The sequence below is a fragment of the Scyliorhinus canicula genome, chromosome 8 (assembly GCF_902713615.1).
Source record: "Scyliorhinus canicula chromosome 8, sScyCan1.1, whole genome shotgun sequence".
Taxonomy (NCBI): Eukaryota; Metazoa; Chordata; class Chondrichthyes; order Carcharhiniformes; family Scyliorhinidae; genus Scyliorhinus; species Scyliorhinus canicula.
Window position 1 is genome coordinate 72,769,647 of NC_052153.1, and position 20,365 is coordinate 72,790,011.

Below are 20,365 nucleotides of genomic sequence, written 5' to 3' on the forward strand. Positions count from 1 at the left end.
GCCTTTGTTCGAATCTGGATCTACTGGGTCTGGAGAAGTAACTGCTGCTCAGCTGGGCCCATCCGTCTGGTAGCGAGCATAGAACTTGAACTTGCTTCTGGCGGTGCTACGATTGGAGATGGACGTTGCCGGAGCGCCAGGTCCAAAAGAGATCGAACACATGGCAGTGTCTCTCTTTATCCTTGGGGAGTTTCGCGCTCTTTTGGGTGGTCCCAAAAGGTTAGGTTTGGACCCAATTAATTGGGCAGTTCTCGATCACTGCCTTCGATCTGAGCCAATAAAGGGGCGGGTGCCTTGATGTCTGGCCGTGTCCTAAGCGGTCGTTGACCCTGTTGTTTATGCTTCCTGAGTAAAGGGAGCGGTGCTGAATGTCTGGACTTGTATCGGTTATCGGAGTATCACTCCTTTGTCTTACGGAGATGGGCCATCAAAATGCTAATCGGTTGGGGGTTTCGGTGCTGTCTGGATTCTTTGCTCACAAATATACATTCAAGCTCTGTGCCTGTCTGAATCTTACATTGTCCACATTTTCCTTTAGGCTTTGCGAACGTCCATGTTTCTTGTTGTAAGTGGCCATCCCAGATGGCTACAATTGCCACGTCTGGGTGAAATGCCTGACTGGTAAGAGAAGAATGGGAGAAAATAGCAGAAGCCCTGATCATCATTTTCCATCTCCTGTCTGACTACAGGCATTTTGCCAAAGAATTAGAGAACTGCTGACATTAGACAATTGTTTAAAATGGAAGAAAAGGAAAGCCCGAATAATAATAAGCAGTCAGTCCAGCGTAGGTGGCTGAAAAATGATTGAAAGCTGTTCTGGGGGGACATTATTTGTTGTCATTTAGAATAGCACAGATAAATCAAGGACAATCTGAAGGGATTTGTTGTGGAAGGTTCATGTCTGACTAACTTGATTGACCTCCTTGTTCCTGCCTCAAAATATTTAATGAAGGTCGTGCATCTGATTACTCTTTATCTATTTTAGCAAAGCTTTCGATAAGGACCCTTATTAAAAACAAAATCTTTCATGGGATCCAGGTGTTGCTGGCAAGGCCAGCATTTGTTTCCCATCATTTCAAAAGGTCATTAAGAGTCAACCATGTTTCTTGGATCTGGAGTCACATGTAGGTAAGAATGGCAGATTTCCTTCCCTAAATGCCATTATTGGGTTTATAGTTTCATTCTTGAGATTTTTTATTTGAATTAATTGAATTTAATTTGAATTCCACTAGCTGCGTGGTGCGATTTGAATCCATGCCCCAGGACACTAGTCTCGATCTCTGGATTACTAGTCCAATGTCATTGCCACCACAACATCATCTCTCTGAGATGAGTCAGAAAAGTAAAATCTGATGGGATCCACGTGAAAGTGGAAAGGTGGATCCAAAATTAACTAGGTGGCAGAAAACAAAGAACAATGGCTGATGGGAGCGTATGTGATTGGAAGGCTGGTTCCTGTGGAATTCTGCAGGGTTCAGTACTAGGTCCTTTGCCTTTCATAGTACAGAGCAATGATTTAGAATTAAGTGTGGCAGGGGTTTGCTGTGGGGCTGATTAAGAAGTTTGCAGATTATACAAATATTGGCCTTGTGGTTGGACAGTGAGAAAGGAAGATTTAATGTGTGCGACTTCTCAGGTGGGAAGAAAAGTGGCAAATAGAACTCATCCAGAGAAGTCTGACATAATGCATTTGTGAGGGAAAACAAGGCAAGGGAATAAGGAATGAATAGGATATTGAGAAGCCAGCAGGAACAAAGGGGCCTTGGCGTTCATATCCACAGATTCCTGAAGACAGAAGAACAGACAAAGAACAAAGAACATAGAACAAAGAAAAGTACAGCACAGGAACAGGCCCTTCGGCCCTCCAAGCCGGCACTGACCATGCTGCTCGTCTAAACTAAAATCTTCTACACTTCCGGAGCCCGTATCCCTCTATTCCTATCCTATTCCTGTATTTGTCAAGATGCCCCTTAAACTTCACTATCATCCCTGCTTCCAGATAGGGCGGGATTTTCTGCATCCCCAGGAGGCATGTTGAGCAACGGCGGAGGCGGCCCGTCATTGGCTGATGGTGAGATCTTCCGTTCCCGCCACTGTCAGCAGGGTTTTCCATTGCATGTATTCCCCATCGCCGGGAAACCTGTGGTGGGGGCTTCACTGTCGGCCAGACTGGAAGATCTCACCGGCGGCGGGACCAGAAATTTTCACCGGCAGGAATGGCTGGAAAGTCCCAGCCATAAGATGGTTAAGAAGGTATTAGTGACATTTTCTGCTATTGGTGGAGGCTTAGAATACAAGAGGAGGGAGGTTATGCTAAAAAAAGGGAAAAACAAACTTGCATTCATATAGTGCTTTTCACAACCACTGTAAATCTCCAAAGTGTTTACAACTAATCAAGCAGTTTTGGAAAAACAAACTTGCATTCATATAGTGCTTTTCACAACCTCTGGAAATCTCCAAAGTCTTTACAACTAGTCAAGCATGTTTGGAGTGTGGCTTGTATAAAACATTAGTTAGGCCACAGTGAGAGCACTACAGCCAGTTCTGCAGGGAGGATATGATTGCACTAAACAATGTCCAGAGGAGATTTACGAGGAGTCTGTCAGGACTGGAGAATTTGAGCTATGAGGAAACTTTGGATAGGCTGCGGTTGTTTAGAACAGAGGACGTTGAGAGGAAATTTAATTGAGGTGTATAAAATTGAGTAGTCTAGATGGAGTTGTGTGAAGTACACATTTTCCTTAACAGAGGCTAATAACCAGGGAGCATGGAATTAGTGTAATTGGTAGATGGATTAGAGGACAGTTGAGAAATATTTTTATCCTGAGAGTGGTAGGGTTCTGGAACTTGCTGCCTGAAAGGGTGGGAGAGGCAGAAACCCTCATCACATTTACTTGAATATGCACTTCAAGTGCCCGAAAATATATGGCTATGGCCCAAGAGCTGGTAAGTGGGATTTAATTGGATAACACCTTTTCAGCCAGCACTTACACAATGGGCTGTATGACCTCCTTTTGTGGTGTAAATTTCTATGATTCTATGGTTATAGATATTCTAGCTTTTGTCACTGTTTAGACTATTTTAAATACATTTGGTAATTAACACTTCCAGTTTAATGAGCTATCCTTTGCACAAATTTGTATTTTGCTTGCTCTGTTCTCTAATTGGGACCATGAAATATTTTGTTTTTGATTGTAGATTCTGGCTTGGATTTTCTCCTGACATTCTTCCACAATTTCCATCTTAATGGATGCCAAATTGCAGAATGTGGCTCAGAAATTTAAAATATTGTTTCTTATTGATGTATGGATCATGGTTTACTTACATTATGCTTCTAGCTACAGATACTAAACTGTCATATTTACAGTGAATCAGTTGTGATATTGTAGCTTTGCAAACATTTTTGCGGTCATTTTGTGAGGCTAAGGACCTGCTGTTCAAATTAAGAGTATTGAAAAGATTCATTTATTTCAGGTGCTGATTTGAAAGAACGAGCAAAAATGCAAGCAAGTGAAGTTGGTCCATTTGTTTCCAAAGCAAGAAGTTTAATTAATGAGCTGGGTAAGTAATGATCTAAGATTAATAATAATATAGTGAACACAAAATATTTGGAAATGTACAGTGCGCATATTAAACTTGCACTGATTATGCAACTAGCTAAAAACAGTGGCTAGCTTTTGCAGAGTTTTTATGTATTTTATAATTCTAGTGCTTTTGTTCACTTAATAAATTGGATTCATTTGCTGAAGCAAATGCAGTCAACATAGAATGACTCTCAAGTTAAATTAAGGCTAAAAAAAAGTATCTTTTTGTTTTGTATTGAAAAGAATGAGTTTGGAATGAATGATAACCTTTCTTGTCTTAATAAACTTCATTTGTGAGGGATCGAAAAACTGGTAATAACAAAATGTTTAGTGAAGAAGCCATCAGAAAAACATATGCAAAAGTGGACGGCATAGTGGCACAGTGGTTACCCACTCTATCCCTCCCTCCCACCATCTCCTTCACATCCCATCCATCCCTCCAAGGTGCAAATCTATTGTATCCACATAATGGTGTTAATACCGATGTATACCCTAATTTAAAGTGTCTCCTCAACTAATTCCAGATCTTAAATGAAGATTCCACCATTGGGCTGCTTGTATACTTCCCTGGGAAAAAGGAAACGGGGCAGTCGACAGAGCCTCAAGCTCGCTCCCCTACAAGATTCCTCCTCCAACAGGGCCAGTCCGATCCCCCTTCCTCCTACCATCATCTCATCTTCTCGCCATTCACCGCCCAATAATAATGCAGCAGGTTAGGGAGCACCAGCATCCTCCACCCTCAAAGAACAAAGAAAAATTACAGCACAGGAACAGTCCCTTCGGCCCTCCAAGCCTGCGCTGATCTAGATCCTCTGTCGAAAACTGTCGCCTATTTTCTAAGGATCTGCTCCCTGCCCATGCATGTATCTGTCCAGATACATCGTAAATGACGCTATCGTGCCCGGCTCTACCACCTCCACCGGCAATACATTCCAGGCACCCACCACCCTCTGCGTAAAGAACTTTCCACGTATAATTCCCTGAAACTTTTCCCCTCTCACCTTAAACTCATGACCCCTAGTAATTGAGTCCCCCACTCTGGGGAAAAAGCTTCTTGCTATCCACCCTGTCCCTACCTCTCATGATTTTGTAGACCTCAATGCGGTCCCCCCTCAACCTCCGTCTTTCTAATGAAAATAATCCTAATCTTCTCTACTCAACCTCTCTTCATAGCTAGCGCCCTTCATACCAGGCAACATACTGGTGAACATCCTCTGCACCTTCTCCAAAGCATCCACATCCTTTTGGTAATGTGGCGACCAGAACTGTACGCAGTATTCGAAACGTGGCCGAACCAATGTCTTATACAACTGGAACATGACCTGCCAACTCTTGTACTCAATACCCGTTCCGATGAAGGAAAGCATGCCATATGCCCTCTTGACCACTCTATCGACCTGCGCAGCCATCTTCAGGGTACAATGGACCTGAACACCCAGATCTCTCTGTACATCAATTTTCCCCAGGGCTTTTTCATTTACTGTATAGTTCGCTCTTGAATTGGATCTTCCAAAATGCATCACCTCGCATTTGCCCGGATTGAACTCCGGATTGAACTCCGGATTGATCTGCCATTTCTCTGCCCAACCCTCCAATCTGTCTATATTCTGCTGTATTCTCTGACAGTCCCCTTCACTATCTGCTACTCCACCAATCTTATTGTCATTTGCAAACTTGCTAATCAGACCACCTATACCTTCCTCCAGATCATTTATGTATATAACAAACAACAGTGGTCCCAGCACGGATCCTGACCTATATAAGAAATCCAGGTACGACCTTGGCAAAGCCATCTGAGATGCCAAGAGAGAATATCAAACCAAGCTAGAGTCACAGACAGACTCTCGGCGGTTGTGGCAAGGACTAAACAACATAACAAGCTACAAAGCAAAGCCGAGCAGTATCTCTGGCAGCAGCGCACCCCTCCCCGATGAACTCAATGCATTCTATGCTCGGTTCGAGAAGGTAACCAACAATCCGCTGTTGTGTGCCGCAGCAGTCCGTAATTCACCTATACCCACCATCACAGCTTCCAAAGTCAGATCGGCCTTCCTGAAAGTGAACCCTCGGAAGGCAACGGGCCCGGATGGGATCCCTGGTCGTGCACTCAGAGCCTGCGTAACCAGCTGGCAGAGGTGTTCGCGGACATCTTTAACCTGTCCCTACTCCACTCCGAGGTCCCCACCTGCTTCAAGAAGACCACCATCATACCGGTGCCAAAGAAGAACCAGGCAACGTGCCTCAATGACTACCGTCCGGTGGCCCTGACTTCAGTCGTAATGAAGTGCTTTGAGAGATTGATCATGAAGCGCATCATCTCCATACTCCCAGAACACCTTAATCCACTGCAATTCGCATACCGTTGCAACCGGTCCACAGCAGACACCATTTCCCTGGCCCTACACTCATCCCTAGAGCATCTCGAAAACAAGGACTCCTATATCAGACTCCTATTTATTGACTACAGCTCCACCTTTAACACCATAATCCCAGCCAAGCTCATATCAAAGCTCCAAAACCTAGGACTTGGCTCCCCACTCTGCAACTGGATCCTCGATTTTCTGACCAACAGACCACAATCAGTAAGAATGAACAACAACACCTCCTCCACAGTAGTCCTCAATACCGGGGCCCCGCAAGGCTGTGTACTTAGCCCCCTACACTACTGCCTGTACACACACGACTGCAAGGCAAAATTTGGTTCCAACTCCATCTACAAGTTTGCTGACGATACGACCATAGTGGGCTGGATCTCGAATAACGATGAGTCAGAATACAGGAGGGGATAGAGAACCTAGTGGAGTGGTGTTGCGACAACAATCTCTCCCTCAATGCCAGCAAAACTAAAGAGCTGGTCATTGACTTCAGGAAGCAAAGTACTGTAGACACCCCTGTCAGCATCAACGGGGCCGAGGTGGAGATGGTTAGCAGTTTCAAATTCCTAGGGGTGCACATCTCCAAAAATCTGTCCTGGTCCACCCACGTCGACGCTACCACCAAGAAAGCACAACAGCGCCTATACTTCCTCAGGAAACTAAGGAAATTCGGCTTGTCCACATTCACCCTTACCAACCTTTACAGATGCACCATAGAAAGCATCCTATCTGGCTGCATCACAGCCTGGTATGGCAACTGCCCGGCCCAAGACCGCAAGAATCTTCAGAGAGTTGTGAACACCGCCCAGTCCATCACACTAACCTGCCTCCCATCCATTGACTCCATTTACACCTCCCGCTGCCTGGGGAAGCGGGCAGCATAATCAAAGATCCCTCCCACCCGGCTTACTCACTCTTCCAACTTCTTCCAGGGCAGGAGATACAGAAGTCTGAGAACACGCACGAACAGACTCAAAAACAGCTTCTTTCCCACTGTCACCAGACTCCTAAATGACCCACTTATTGACTGACCTCATTAACACTACACCCTGTATGCTTCATCCGATGCCAATGCTTATGTAGTTACATTGTATATCTTGTGTTGCCCTATTATGTATTTTCTTTTATTCCCTTTTCTTCTCATGTACTTAATGATCTGGTGAGCTGCTCGCAGAAAAATACTTTTCACTGTACCTCGGTACACGTGACAATAAACAAATCCAATCCTATCCAATCCCTGTGGAACACCACTGGTCACATTTCTCAATTTTGAGAAACTCCCTTCCACTACTACTCTCTGTCTCCTGTTGCCCAGCCAGTTCTTTATCCATCTCGCTAGTACACCCTGGACCCCATGACACTTCACTTTCTCCATAAGCCTTCCATGGGGAACCTTATCAAATGCCTTACTGAAGTCCATGTATATGACATTTCCAGCCCTTCCCTCATCAATCAACTTTGTCACTTCCTCAAAGAATTCTATTAAGATGGTGAGACATGATTTACCTTCAAACAGCTGCTCCCAATCCACATTACCCACCTCCCGCCGAATTTTGGCATAGTTGGCCTTCCCCCAATATAGCACTCTTCCTTTAGGACCACTCTCGTCTTTGTCCATGAGTATTCTAAAACTTACGGAATTGTGAACACTACTCCCAAAGTTATCCCCGACTGAAACTTCAACCAGCTGGCCGGGCTCATTCCCCAACACCAGATCCAGTATGGCCCCTTTCCGAGTTGGACTATTTACATACTGCTCTTGAAAACCCTCCTGGATGCTCCTTACAAATTCTGCTCTATCTAGACCTCTGACACTAAGTGTATCCCAGTCAATGTTGGGAAAATTAAAATCTCCCATGAACACCACCCTGTTGCTCCTACATCTTTCCATAATCTGTTCACATATTTGTACCTCTATCTCACGCTCGCTATTGGGAGGTCTGTAGTACAGCCCCAACATTGTTACTGCACCCTTCCTATTTCTGAGCTCTGCCCATATCGCCTCACTGCTCGAGTCCTCCATAGTGCCCTCCTTCAGCACAGCTGAGATATCCTCTCTGACCAGTAATTCAACTCCTCCACCGCTTTTACCTCCCTCTCTATCCCGCCTGAAGCATCGATATCCTGGGATATTTAGTTGCCAATCATGCCCTTCCCTCAACCAAGTCTCGGTAATAGCAATAACATCATACTCCCAGATACTAATCCAAGCCCTAAGTTCATCTGCCTTACCTACTAAACTTCTTGCATTAAAACAAATGCATCTCAGACCACAAGTCCCTTTGCGTTCATCGTCTGCTCCCTGCCTACTCTTCCCTTTAGTCACGCTGACTTCATGATCTAGTTCCTTACAGGCTTTAGTTACTACCTCCTTACTGTCCACCAACCTCCTCATTTGGTTCCCACCTTCCTGCCACATTAGTTTAAACCCTCCCCAGCAGCGTTAGCAAAAGCACCCCCAATGACATTGGTTCCAATCCGGCCCAGGTGTACACCGTCCAATTTGTGTTAGTCCCACCTCCCCCAGAACCGGTCCCAATGTCCCAAAAATCTGAACCCCTCCCTCCTGCACCATCTCTCAAGCCACGCATTCATCCTGCCTATTCTTCCATTTCTACTCTGACTACCACGTGGCACTGGTAGCAATCCTGAGATTACTACCTCTGAGGTCCAACTTTTTAACTTGGCTCCTAACTCCCTAAATTCTGCTTGTGGGACCTCATCCCATTTTTACCTATATCATAGGTGCCTATATGCACCACGACAACTGGCTGTTCACCCTCATCCTTCAGAATGTTCTGCAGCAGATCTGAAACTTCCCTGACCCGTGCACCTGAGAGGCAACATCCCATTCGGGTGTCTCGTTTTCGACCACAGAACCGCTTATTCCCTTACAATTGAATCCCCTATGACTATATCCCTTCCACTCTTTTTCCTGCCCTTCTGTACAGCGGAGCCAGCCACGGTGCCATGAACCTGGCTACTGCTGCCTTCCCCTGGTGCGTCATCTCCCCCAACAGTATCCAAAACGGTATACCTGGTTTGGAGGGAGATGACCGCAGGAGACACCTGCATTGCCTTCCTGCTTTTTCCCTGTCTTTTGGTCACCTATTCCCTTTCTCTCTCAGCAATCCTAATCTGTGGTGTAAGCAATTCGCTAAACGTGCTATCCACGACCTTCTCAGCATCGCGGATGCTCCAAAGTGAGTCCATCCGCAGCTCCAGAGCCATCATGCGGTTTAACAAGAGCTGCAGCTGGAAACACTTCCCTCACGTGAAGGAGCCAGGGACATCAGCCACGTCCCTGAGCTCCCACATTGAGCAAGAGGAGCATGTCACGGGTCTGAGATCTCCTGCCATTTTTAATCTTAAGCTTAACTTTGTCCAACTATAATATCAAATAATAGATAAATGAAAAAGGAAAAAAAAAAGAAAAATTGTTACCAATCACACGACAAAAAAAAAGAAATAGAAAAACCTTAACCTTATCGACACACCTCAGGGAAAAGGAAAACTACTGACCAGTCACCAGCCAATCACTTACCTGCTGGCTGTGACGTCACGGTTCATCTTCTTTCTACTCCTACCTGCCCTTGAGTCTCCCTCTAGACCTTTACTCGGCTGGCATCCTTACAGTGATTTTTTTTTCGGTTAGAGGAGGAGGTAGGGAGGGAAACACTGAAGAAGTGTTTGGGATTTAACTGTCACTTGACAACAGCTTCTCCACAAACCACCTTCTGGATACAGTGACCGCAATGCAATGATGCAAATTGAACCCACAAAAGCCAATCAATGGCTCTGCTCTGCTGCCCTCTGCTGGGTGCTAGCCTTCACTTGACCACTGAGTGTGTCTTGCTCAGGTACGCCTTCTGGATCCAGTGACCACAATGCACTGATACAAACTTTCCCCGCAACAGCCAATCAGCAGCTGCGCTCTGCTGCCCTCTGCTGGATGCGTGCCTTCACTTGAACACGCAGTGTGTCTTGCTCAGGTAAACCTTCTGGATACAGTGACTGCAATGCACTGATGCAAATTTTCCCTGCAACAGCCAATCAGCGGCTCCGCTCTGCTGCCCTCTGCTGGGTGCTTGCCTTCACTTGAACACAAAGGGTGTCTTGCTCAGGTACACCTTGTGGATACAGTGACTGCAATGCACTGATGCAAATTTCCCCCGATCAGCCAATTAGCGGCTCTGCTCTGCAGCCCTCTGCTGGATGCCCTCTCCTTATTTACAATAGAGTCTTACTGTCACTCGGCATCTTGCCGTCCAAACTCCGAAATAGGTTTGAAAAAGCGATGGGAAGGAAAATTTGGAGGGATTGAAAAATAAAAAAGAACCTTGGTGCAATTCCAAATCTGCTGCTGACCAATGGCAGGCCACCTCTCTCTGTTGAGAAACGCTCCGGGAGTGCAGAAAATACTCTCTTTGTGTATTATGAGACCATTGTAGTTTAAGGTGTACTTTGTAATCTCTGTTAATAAAATATGTGTGTAATTGTTAAACTAAGGGGGATGTAAAGGAGTATTATATAATAATCCAATTTTTCAGATTTAATAAACGTATTTTTATTTTGTTACACCTAATTAGCCATTATGTGACTCTGTTCCTCCTTGTAAAGTAAGAGATACGGGGCGAAATTCTCCCATCGGGAGACTAAGTGCCGACACTGGAGTGAAAACCAGAGTGTTTCACTCCGGCGTCGGAGGCCGTTCCTCGCCCCCTATTCTCCCACCCCCAGGGGGCTAGGAGCGGCGCCTCGTCAATTACGTGCATCCTTTAGAGATGCCGGCCCGACGATTGGTGGGCACTGATCGCGGGCCAGACCCCTACTGAGCGCCCCCCCCCGGTGCTCGATCCTCCTCCCCCTCCACACAGGCCGCGCACGCAGCATTCGCGCGCTGTTCACGCCGGCAGCGACCAGGTGTGGTTGGCGCCGGCGTGAACCCGTCGGATTGGGCAGGCCGCTCGGCCCATCCGGGCCGGAGAATCGCCGCTCGACCGTTAGAAACGGCGAGTGGCGATTCTCCGAGCGGCCTGTCGTGAAACGCGGCATGCCGGTTTGCGGGGTTGGGAGAATCACGTGCGGGTGCCAGGGCGGCGTGGCGGGACTCGCCCGGCACTCCCGCGATTCTCCCACCCGGCGTGGGGGTCGGAGAATTGCACCCACAGTCTTTTGATCCAGGGTTCCATTCTGGGAACTTCCCGTCCAGTTATAACATCAACTGGAATCATAACACTTGGAAATGCCCACCTTCATCCTTCCCACTCTAAAGATCCATGCTTCATTTTGTGTCCCCTCCTACAACCTTAACTGTCCTTTCACCCGTGATTGCAGGACTCTCACCCTACCACATACCACTGTCCCCATTAATAGTCATGATTCCTCGTTTTGCCACTCAGGATTCAGAATGGATTTCACAGACATCTCTTTCTGAACTCAAACCTCCATGCTTCTCTTCTCCACTTGCACATGAGCACATCTCCACTCACGCTACCCACCCCAAACCCCTACCACCATGCCCCCCCCCCCCCCCCCCCCCCCCCCCCCCCCCCCCCCCATGGCTATTGCACATTCCCCTCCATTCCCCTGCAACACTTTAGTCTGTCCCCTCACCCTTTTTGGTCTCCACACTCACCCCATCTCTTTATGCCTCTCTTCCCATATTCAACCTCTCCCTCCCACCACAAAGATCATTGTCACGCTCCATTGCCTGCTGCAGCTATACACAACTCTAGTTCGGTGTTCATTTGAATCCCAGCAATGAGTTGCAAAATTACTTGCCAATGATCTCTGCCGGGAATGGTGAACCACCATTATCTTGCCATGAAGGTTGGGACTGCAAGTTTCTACAGTCATTTTCTGAATTGGGAAACTGATTTTTCAGCTTCCTCTGTATTATCTGCCCTCACCTGCCATGAATCCTGCCTGCCACTGGTGGGAGAGAACAATTCTGCATATAATTTCAAATTGAATTCAGCTCATGTGTTTCTCACAGTTAAATATAATGCACCTGTTAGCATGCCCTTGACTTTTACCTTTTTCGATGGAATAGCTGGACTCGTTTGCGTTGTTACTTTTTCCGAAGTACAACAGATTTCCTTGAGCCCATCTGAAACGTATTCTGGGTGTTCGTAAGTGACTTTTCTCAGCAACATGGTTTCCTTGAAGCACTAGTGTGTGACAAGGACCTCCTTTGGAAGTTGCTTGAATTTGAGCCGAGCTTGAAGTATGGGTATCTGTAATACTAAAGATTACAGCCATTTCTGCTTTTTTGGGTACGCTATGCAGCCTTTGGAAAGGCTGACAAATATAATGAAAAAGAGTTAGAAAAGAGAAAATAAGCCTTGTTAACAGATTTTTCACTCCATTTGCTTCCTTTATCTTCAAATGGCTGCAATCCTTAGTTTTTCCCAGTAGCTCTGAAGGGCTACCGAAACTCTGGTTACCTCAAAGAGGCACTTCCATCACACCAGGTGTTAGATAAAGGGAGTTTATGTAATTCACCTAAATTAGCTGATCTTGTGCTACATTGTGAGATCACTTTTGCCACATAGCCAGTGCTCCGTGCACAACTATCCTGGGCGGGATTCTCCCAACGGGAGTCTTAAGTGCCGACGCCGGAATAAAAAGCAGAGGGCGAGATTCTCCGCAAATGCGTGACGCTTGACGTGCGGCCTTGACGACGGCCGTCAAGGCCGCACGTTAAGCGTCACGCCGGCTGACGCGGCCGATGACGTCAGCCGCGCATGCACAGGTTGGACAACGCCAACCCGCACATGCGCAGTTGGCGTCTTTTCCCTCAGCCGCCCAGCAAGACATGGCGGCTTGATCTTGCGGGGCGGTGGAGGGAAAAGAGTGCGTCGTTACGGACCCACGGCCCGCGATCGGTGGGCACCAATCGTGGGCCTATGCCCTCTGGTGCCCGTTTCACGACGGCGACGAGCAGGTGTGTTTGCTGCCGTGTTGAAACGGGCGTGAAGCACCGGCCGCTCGGCCCGTCGGCCTTGGAGAATCGCCGCTTGGCGTAAAAAACGGCGAGCGGCGATTTGTGGCGTGGGGGGTGGGGGGGGGGGAGAGGGAGAATAGCAGGAGGGCGTGAAAAATGTCGGGAGGCCCTCCCGCTATTTTCCCACCCGGCGTGGGGGGGGGGAGAATCGCGCCCAGAGTGCTTTACTCTGCCGTCGGCGCCCGTTCCCAGACCCTATTCTGGGGCCTCCGTGGGGCTGGCAGGGGTGTTGCGTGATTTGTGGGGGCGGGGCCTCGGCACGGCGACGGAGACCTGGCACCACATAAAAGACGTGGCGCCTTGGTTCCCGCGCATGCGCAGTTGGGCAGGCACCAACTAGCGCATGCGCAGTGGCAGTCCTCCCCCAGGCCGCCCGCAAAAAAATGGCGCCGGGATATAACATTGCCCGTGGCCGGCATCGCGCCAAATGCGGCGGCGCAAATGACGCCGATTCTCTGCACCTCGGAGAATCGTGCGCGCTGTCGGGGCGCCGTGGCGTGATTGCTCTGATTCTCTGGCCCAGCGGGGGGGCTCAGAGAATCCCCCCCCCCCCCCCCCATTTTTGAATTCATTCATGGGATGTGAGCTTCTCTGGCAAGGTTAGCAAACACCTATTATCCATCCTTAATATTTAGGGGTCCAGGCTAATGCTTTGGGGACATGGGTTCAAATCCCATCACAGCAGATGGAATTTAAATTCACTTAATAAAATCTAGAATTGAAAGCTGCCATCATGAAACTATCATCGATTGTTGTAAAACTCCTCTGCTTCACTAATGTCCTTTAGTAATAGAAACAGCTGCTGTAGTCATGCATTTGCTTATTCTTAGCTTCTAACTTTTCTTCTTCAGCTTGCCTGTACCACTTGCCTCATCAACTTCTACCACCGAGCTTTGATGGCTCTGCACAACTTTATAAAGCCTCAACTAATCTCAGTCTTCCCAGAAGTTTTGGTTTTAAATCTCAGTTATAGTTCTCATTTCTTTAGAAACTGGAAGGTCAGTTTTCTTTCTCTGGTTGCTTTTTAGATTTCCTTTTTGAGTTTCTCTTTTCAATTGGCGTCCGTCTCCGAAAACACAAGCTTTGAAATCACGGATTTCATTACTGTTCCTTGGTGCCACATTTGATCAAATGCTGCTTGATCTTGAGGGTAATCACCTTGGAATTTGGCTCTTTTGTCCATGTTTAGACCAAAGCTGTAATGAGCTGTGTGGCAGAACCCGAACACAGCATTAGTGAACAGATTTGATAGCACTGTCGGTAATGCCTTCCATCGCTTTGCTGATAGTGGGAGTAGACTCATGGGCAGCAATTGGATGGATTGGATTTTCTACATTGTTGGATAGATGCCAGTGTTGCAGTTTGACTGGAACAAATTGGCTAAGAGTACAGCTAGTTCTGGAGTATAGGATCAAAGGACATAGGAACAAAGGAATAGGAGTAGGCTATTCAGCCCTTCAAGCCTGTCTCGCCATTTAATGAGATCATGGCTCATCTGTGGCTTAACTCCATATACCTGCATTTAGCCTATCCCTTAATGTTTTTGCTCAACAGAAATGGGTGGCACGGTGGCACAGTGGTTAGCGCTGCTGCCTCACAGCTCCTGGGAGCCTGGTTCAATTCCGCCTTGGGTGACTGTGTGCTTTCTCCCCGTGTCTACGTGGGTTTCCTCCGGGTGCTCCGGTTTCCTCCCACTGTCCAAAGATGTGCAGGTTAGGTGGATTGGCCATGCTAATTTGCCCCTTACTGCCAATTAGGTTAGCTGGGGTTACTGGGTTACAGGGATAGGGTGGGGGCATGGGCTTAAGTCGGGTGCTAAGGGCCGGTGCAGACCCCATGGGCTGAATGGTCTCCTTCTGCACAGCAAATTCTATGATCTATCTATCTCAGATTTAAAATTACCAACTGTTCTAACTTCACCTGCTGTTTGTGGGAAAGAGTTCCAAACGTCTACCACCTTTTGTGTGAAGATGTGCTTCCGAACATCTCTTCTGAACAGTCTGGTCCTAATTTTTAGATCATGCCCCCTAGTTTTAGAATCTCCAACCAGTGGAAATAGTTTATCTACCCTGTCTATTCTTATTAATATCTTAAAGACTTTGATCAAATTCCCACTTCACCTTCTAAATTCTAGCGAAAACAAGCTGGGGGACCCTCCTATGTTTTGGCTGGGAGGTGAAGTTCGGGGATTTTTTTGTGGGCCTCAGAGATCGGGATGCCATTGTAAAAAAACAGGGCTATGTGCGGCCGAGGCATTCCCTGTTAAGGCCCGTTATTCAAAGCGAGTCCTGTTGGATAGCCATGTGTTTATCGGCATGCCAAGTGCTGGGAAACACGCGGCTAAATACTCTCGCTCAGGGACTTTGTTCCCTTTTGGGAAGATCTGTACTCCTTTACTCCAGATATTGTACTCCTTTTTGCTATTTGTTCCTTGGAAACTTTGCAGTCGAATTCTGTATTTCAGAATCCAAGTTTAATTTGGCAAATTGAAGCTGTTTTAAATACTTTCTTCTTAAAAAATGCCTCTTGTGCCTGTGCTTAAATACCCGCATTAGCTTAACAATAACTTGCAATTATTAATGTAGAAATATTACACAAAGTGCTTCTCGGACATATATCAGGAAAAAATGGTTGTTGAGCTAAAGACGGAAATATTGGGGGGAGCTGATCAGAAGAGGTGGTTTTTGAGTAAGGTTTTCAAGAAAGAAACGGGGGCGGATAGCAGAGGTGTTTAGGGAGGGATTTTCAGACCTTGGGCCTTGGTAGCTAAAGGCACAGCTGCCAATAACAATTGACACTTCGTGAATGTCTATGCTTTAACTTTGTGGAAAATAAGTCATTTGTATTATGCTTTATTAATGTTTGATTTGAAATATAATCTTATTTTAAATTTAGAGTACCCAATTCTTTTCTTTCCAATAAAGGGACAATTTAGCATGGCCAATCCACCTACGCAGCACATCTTAGGGTAATGGGGGTAGGACCCACGCAGACATGGGGAGAATGTGCAAATTCCACACGGACAGTGACCCGGGGCCGGGATTAACCCGGGTCCTCGGCGCCGTGAGGCAGCAGCGCTAACCAACGCACCACCTTGCCGCCCCTTGAAAAATAATCTTTATCGAGTGGATTAAATTCTAAAAGTATTAATTAATTCAGCTAAAGTGAACCAAATAGAAAACAGAAACTTAATATGAATAAGTAGAAAGTGAGTTTCAGCAGTTACCAGCAGCTTTACTAAATCTGTGAAGTGTGTGAAATCCCCAAGGGATTACACATTTTAATTATTCTTTATTTGAACAGCCTTTGCTGTACGTCTCGGACCCTCCATCATGCATGGATAAGGTAATGGGATTGCTAATAAGTTTGGATCCTTCTCAGGGTACAAACTTGACGTGACGAAGTGCGAAGTATTGTCGGTAAATTCCCTGGTTGGACAGCAGACTTCATAGAATCTACAATTCTGAAGGAGGCCATTTGGCCCATCGAGTCTGCACTGGAGCATCCTACCCAAGTCCGCACCTCCACCCTATCCCTGTAACCCAGCAATCCCACCGAACATTTTTGGACACTAAGGGCAATTTAGCATGGCCAGTCCACCTAACTGGCACATCTTTGGACTGTGGGAGGAAACCGGAGCACAAGGAGGAACCCCACGCACATACGGGGACAATGTGCAGACTCTGCACAGACAGTGACTCAAGCTGGGAATCGAACCTGGCACCCTGGAGCTGTGAAGCAGCCTGATCAAGGCGAAATCCAGATACCTTGATTTTCAGGTGACTCAAGTGAACCTTGATGCACAAATCGAACTTAGCCAGTCTGGTGGAGGGGGTGAAAGGTTACTTGAAGAGGTGGGATGCTTTCCTGCTTTCCTTGCTGGAAAGAGTACAGACGATCAAAATGAAGGTTCTGCCGAGATTCCTATACGTGTTTCAATCTCTTCCGATCTTCCTCCTAAAGCTTTTTTCATTAGGGTGGATAAGCTAATCTCAGCCTTTGTGTGGGCAGGTAAGACACCCAGGATTCAGATAGTCTTTCTACAGAGGGGATGCTGTTTGGGGAAGGGGGGGTTGGGGTTACCAAATTTATTGTTATACTACTGAGTGGCGAATGTAGAGAAGGTGCAGGGTTGGTGGGGATGTAGGGGTCAGGGTGGGGGCAAATAGAGGAGGCTTCCTCTGTTGGGTCGTGTTAAAGGCATTGGTCACTGCCCCTCTCCCATTCTTCTCTGCCATACAACTAGCCAGTTGTGGTGGCATCCCTTACAATTTGGAATCAGTTTAGGCTCCATGCCGGTTTTGTCGCCAATCTGCAGAACCATAGATTTGTACCGTTGGGGTTTGGAACTTATAGGATTTAGAAGAGGGAAGGATTCAAGAGATTAGGTATCTCTCTGTAGATGGTAGGTTCATAGGACTGGAGGAGTTGAAGGAAAAATACCAACTCCCGAAGGGGAGGGAATTTAGGTATATGCAGGGGCGGTACTTTGCTCACAAAGAACTTCCTTCGTGCCCCCGTTACCATGTTATACATTGATATAGGTTGTTATCGTGCGATGAGCTGGGGGAGGGAATCTTGGATATACATGTGTAGTTGCTGGTGACGGGGAAGGCTCTGTTCGAAGTGATAAAGGGGAGGTGGGAGGATGAACTGGGCTTGGTATTGGAAGGAGGGGCCTGGAGTGAGACATTGTATCAGAAGAAATTGACTTCCTGTTGTGCCACGCTGTGCCTGATACAATTGACAGTTGTCCTCTGGGCTCACGTGACTAGAGTGTGCATGAGCGGGTTCTTCCCTGATGTAGAGGATAGGTGCGAGAGTTGTTTAACGGGGCCGGCAAACCACTCACATATGTTCTGGTACTGCCCAAAATTGGTCGGGTTCTGCGTCTCGACCCCTTTGACACCATGACTGTGGGGGTGAGGCTGGAGCCGTGTCCATTGGTGGGGATTTTTGGGGTGACGGATTTGCTGGAGCTTCTAGAGAGAAAGGGAGCTGGTGTCTTGGCCTTTGTCTCTCTGATTATCCGGCAAATAATCCGACTTGGTTGGAGGTTGCTGGTGCCACCCAGAGCTTTGGTGTGGTTGGGGTCATGGCAGAGTTCCTGCAACTAGAGAAAATCCAGTATGCCCTCAGGCGGTTGGAAGAAGGGTTTCTCTCTAGGTAGAGACCGTCCATCACTGCCTTTAATTTTCAATTAAGCCATGGCTGCACTTAGCCCTGGTTTGTGCACTGAGGAGCTCCGCTCATCAGAACTCAGCGCAGCGAAATTGACTTCCTGATCTCCGGAGCCCCCGAAATGACCCATGACCCCCACAAACCCCAACACACTATGGGAGGGTCCCAGGGCCCCCCGCGCCCTCCTCAGCACCCACACAGGGCACCCCGTGGCACCTTGCAGTCTGCCTGGGCACCTAGGCACTGCCAGGGTGGCAGGCTAGCAGTTCCAGGATGCCTATGTGGCACCAGCAGTACCAGGGTACCACCAGTCCAAAGAGCATGCACCTGGGAGCCTCCAATCCCCTGGGAGATCCCCAATTTGGCCGGGATTTACATTACAGCATCTTGCGAGACCATGTTAGATCATGTGAGGCATTGCGAGCCAGGTAGATCCCAGAAGCGGGGTCTCCTGGCTTCAATGACCACGCTGTGCCATGGCGAGCTGCTTTTCGTGTGCAGCGTGGCCATTTAATCACGCCCCATATCACTGCAATGCATTTGTATTATTATATCTGATTAGTTGTTTAATGTCCTTGTGCTTATTGAAGTGATTACAATATTATGTATTAAATCAAGGGACACTCCCTTATGCTACTTCAAACTGTGCAATGTCTCTGTTCTTTCCTTCGTTTAAAGAAAATATGATACATCATTCCAACCCCACGACTTTCTGGGCATATGAAACAAATATAATGGATAATCTATCTGTAATTATTTTGAAGAATTTTATGCGGAATTCTCCGACCCCCCGTCAGGGAAGAAGGCCACTGCGCATGCGCTAGTTGTTGCCGGCCCACCTGCGCATGCGCAGACCCCGTGGCGCCGTGTTCAGGCCAGGATCGGCAGCTGGAGCGGTGGAGGCCGCTCCAGCTCCATCCTAGCCCCCTGTGGGCCGCATAATGGGGTCCCGGAACGGGCGCCGACGCCAGAGTAAAACACTCCCGTTTTTACTCCGGCGTCGGCACTTAACTGCCCGTTGGATGAATCCTGCCCTTTGTTTTTTGTTTAGATTCTTTTTTAAATCATTTTATTGCAGAAGGATGCAAAATGAGAAAGAATAATTATCTTTGGTGACCTTGTATCCATATGAAAAGAATTAAAATTATGAATTGCCTCAAAGTAACTTTGCCAGTTTCGCCTTTTTTCCACTTAACTGAAAATTTCACACATGCATCTGCCATCCTTCCTGAGAACCTGACCATGGGCATTCTGCCTATGTGATCTGAAAGATTTCAAATTGTACCCCTGTAATTGCTGTACTCACTTGAATCTGCGCCACATCACATGCTGTACAATTGACTATGACTGGTATTTACACATTTCATATAGGCTACAATATTTGATTTGCTGGTGAATATGTCTAAGTTTGAGTGCAATCTCTTGGTGCTACTAAGCTTCTGAAAAAATTACACTGAGGGTAATTTGGTACAAGTGCTTGACGTATTGAAATTGGAGATGCAAAACTTTGATGAATCACTAAGTTATACTCTGAAAAGTTAATTAATTGTATCTGAGAGACATCAGCTGCCTTCCAAAGCCATTAAATCCCTCATTTGTGAAATGAAATGTAATGAAAATGGCTTATTGTCACAGATAGGCTTCAAATTAAGTTACTGTGAAAAGCCCCTAGTTGCCATATTTCAGCGCCTCTTTGGGGAGGCTGATACGGGATTTGTGTCTTCTGCTGCAGAACTAGTATGAGACATCACCCTCTGGTAAGTTAACACTTGTGCTATTCTTTCTCTCTGCCCTGGCTCGGAGCCTGTCACGTGCAGTTCCCCTCTCTATCCTATTCGCCAAAGTATATGACGTGTCAGGCTCTGAACTAGTAGTGTAAGATCAAGGGACTGTGACTCTTCTCAATGTCATCTTTTGTTTCTTCCTCTGACTGGGATGGTTCCTATTCCTGGGTATTTGAAATGAGAAAAGGGCCAATGCTTGGGTTATGGAAGGGGGAAGAGGGCAATGTAAGAAATGCACGCTTATGTGATCTATAGCTTGAGGGTCAGAAGAGACTGTGGGATGAGGGAAAAGCTGGGTCCAAAGAGGTCGGCCAGAGATCTTCATCATTTATCCCTCTAGTCCCACAAGTGGCCACAGACTCGGCAAACTCTTCTCCATGAGGAATTAAATATGGTTGCCTTCCTCCAGTACTTTTCTGCTGCCTGCTGTTA

General features: G+C 47.0%; 1 protein-coding gene across 1 annotated transcript in view; it reads left to right on the plus strand.

The window, feature by feature from the left end:
- The window catches only part of auh (AU RNA binding protein/enoyl-CoA hydratase), a 348,073-nt gene that overhangs the window by 123,500 nt on the left and 204,208 nt on the right, over window positions 1-20,365 (plus strand). The window contains exon 4 of the mRNA XM_038804728.1: window positions 3,475-3,561. Within this exon, the coding sequence (XP_038660656.1) occupies window positions 3,475-3,561 (87 nt within the window). The remainder of the gene's footprint in view (window positions 1-3,474; window positions 3,562-20,365) is intronic.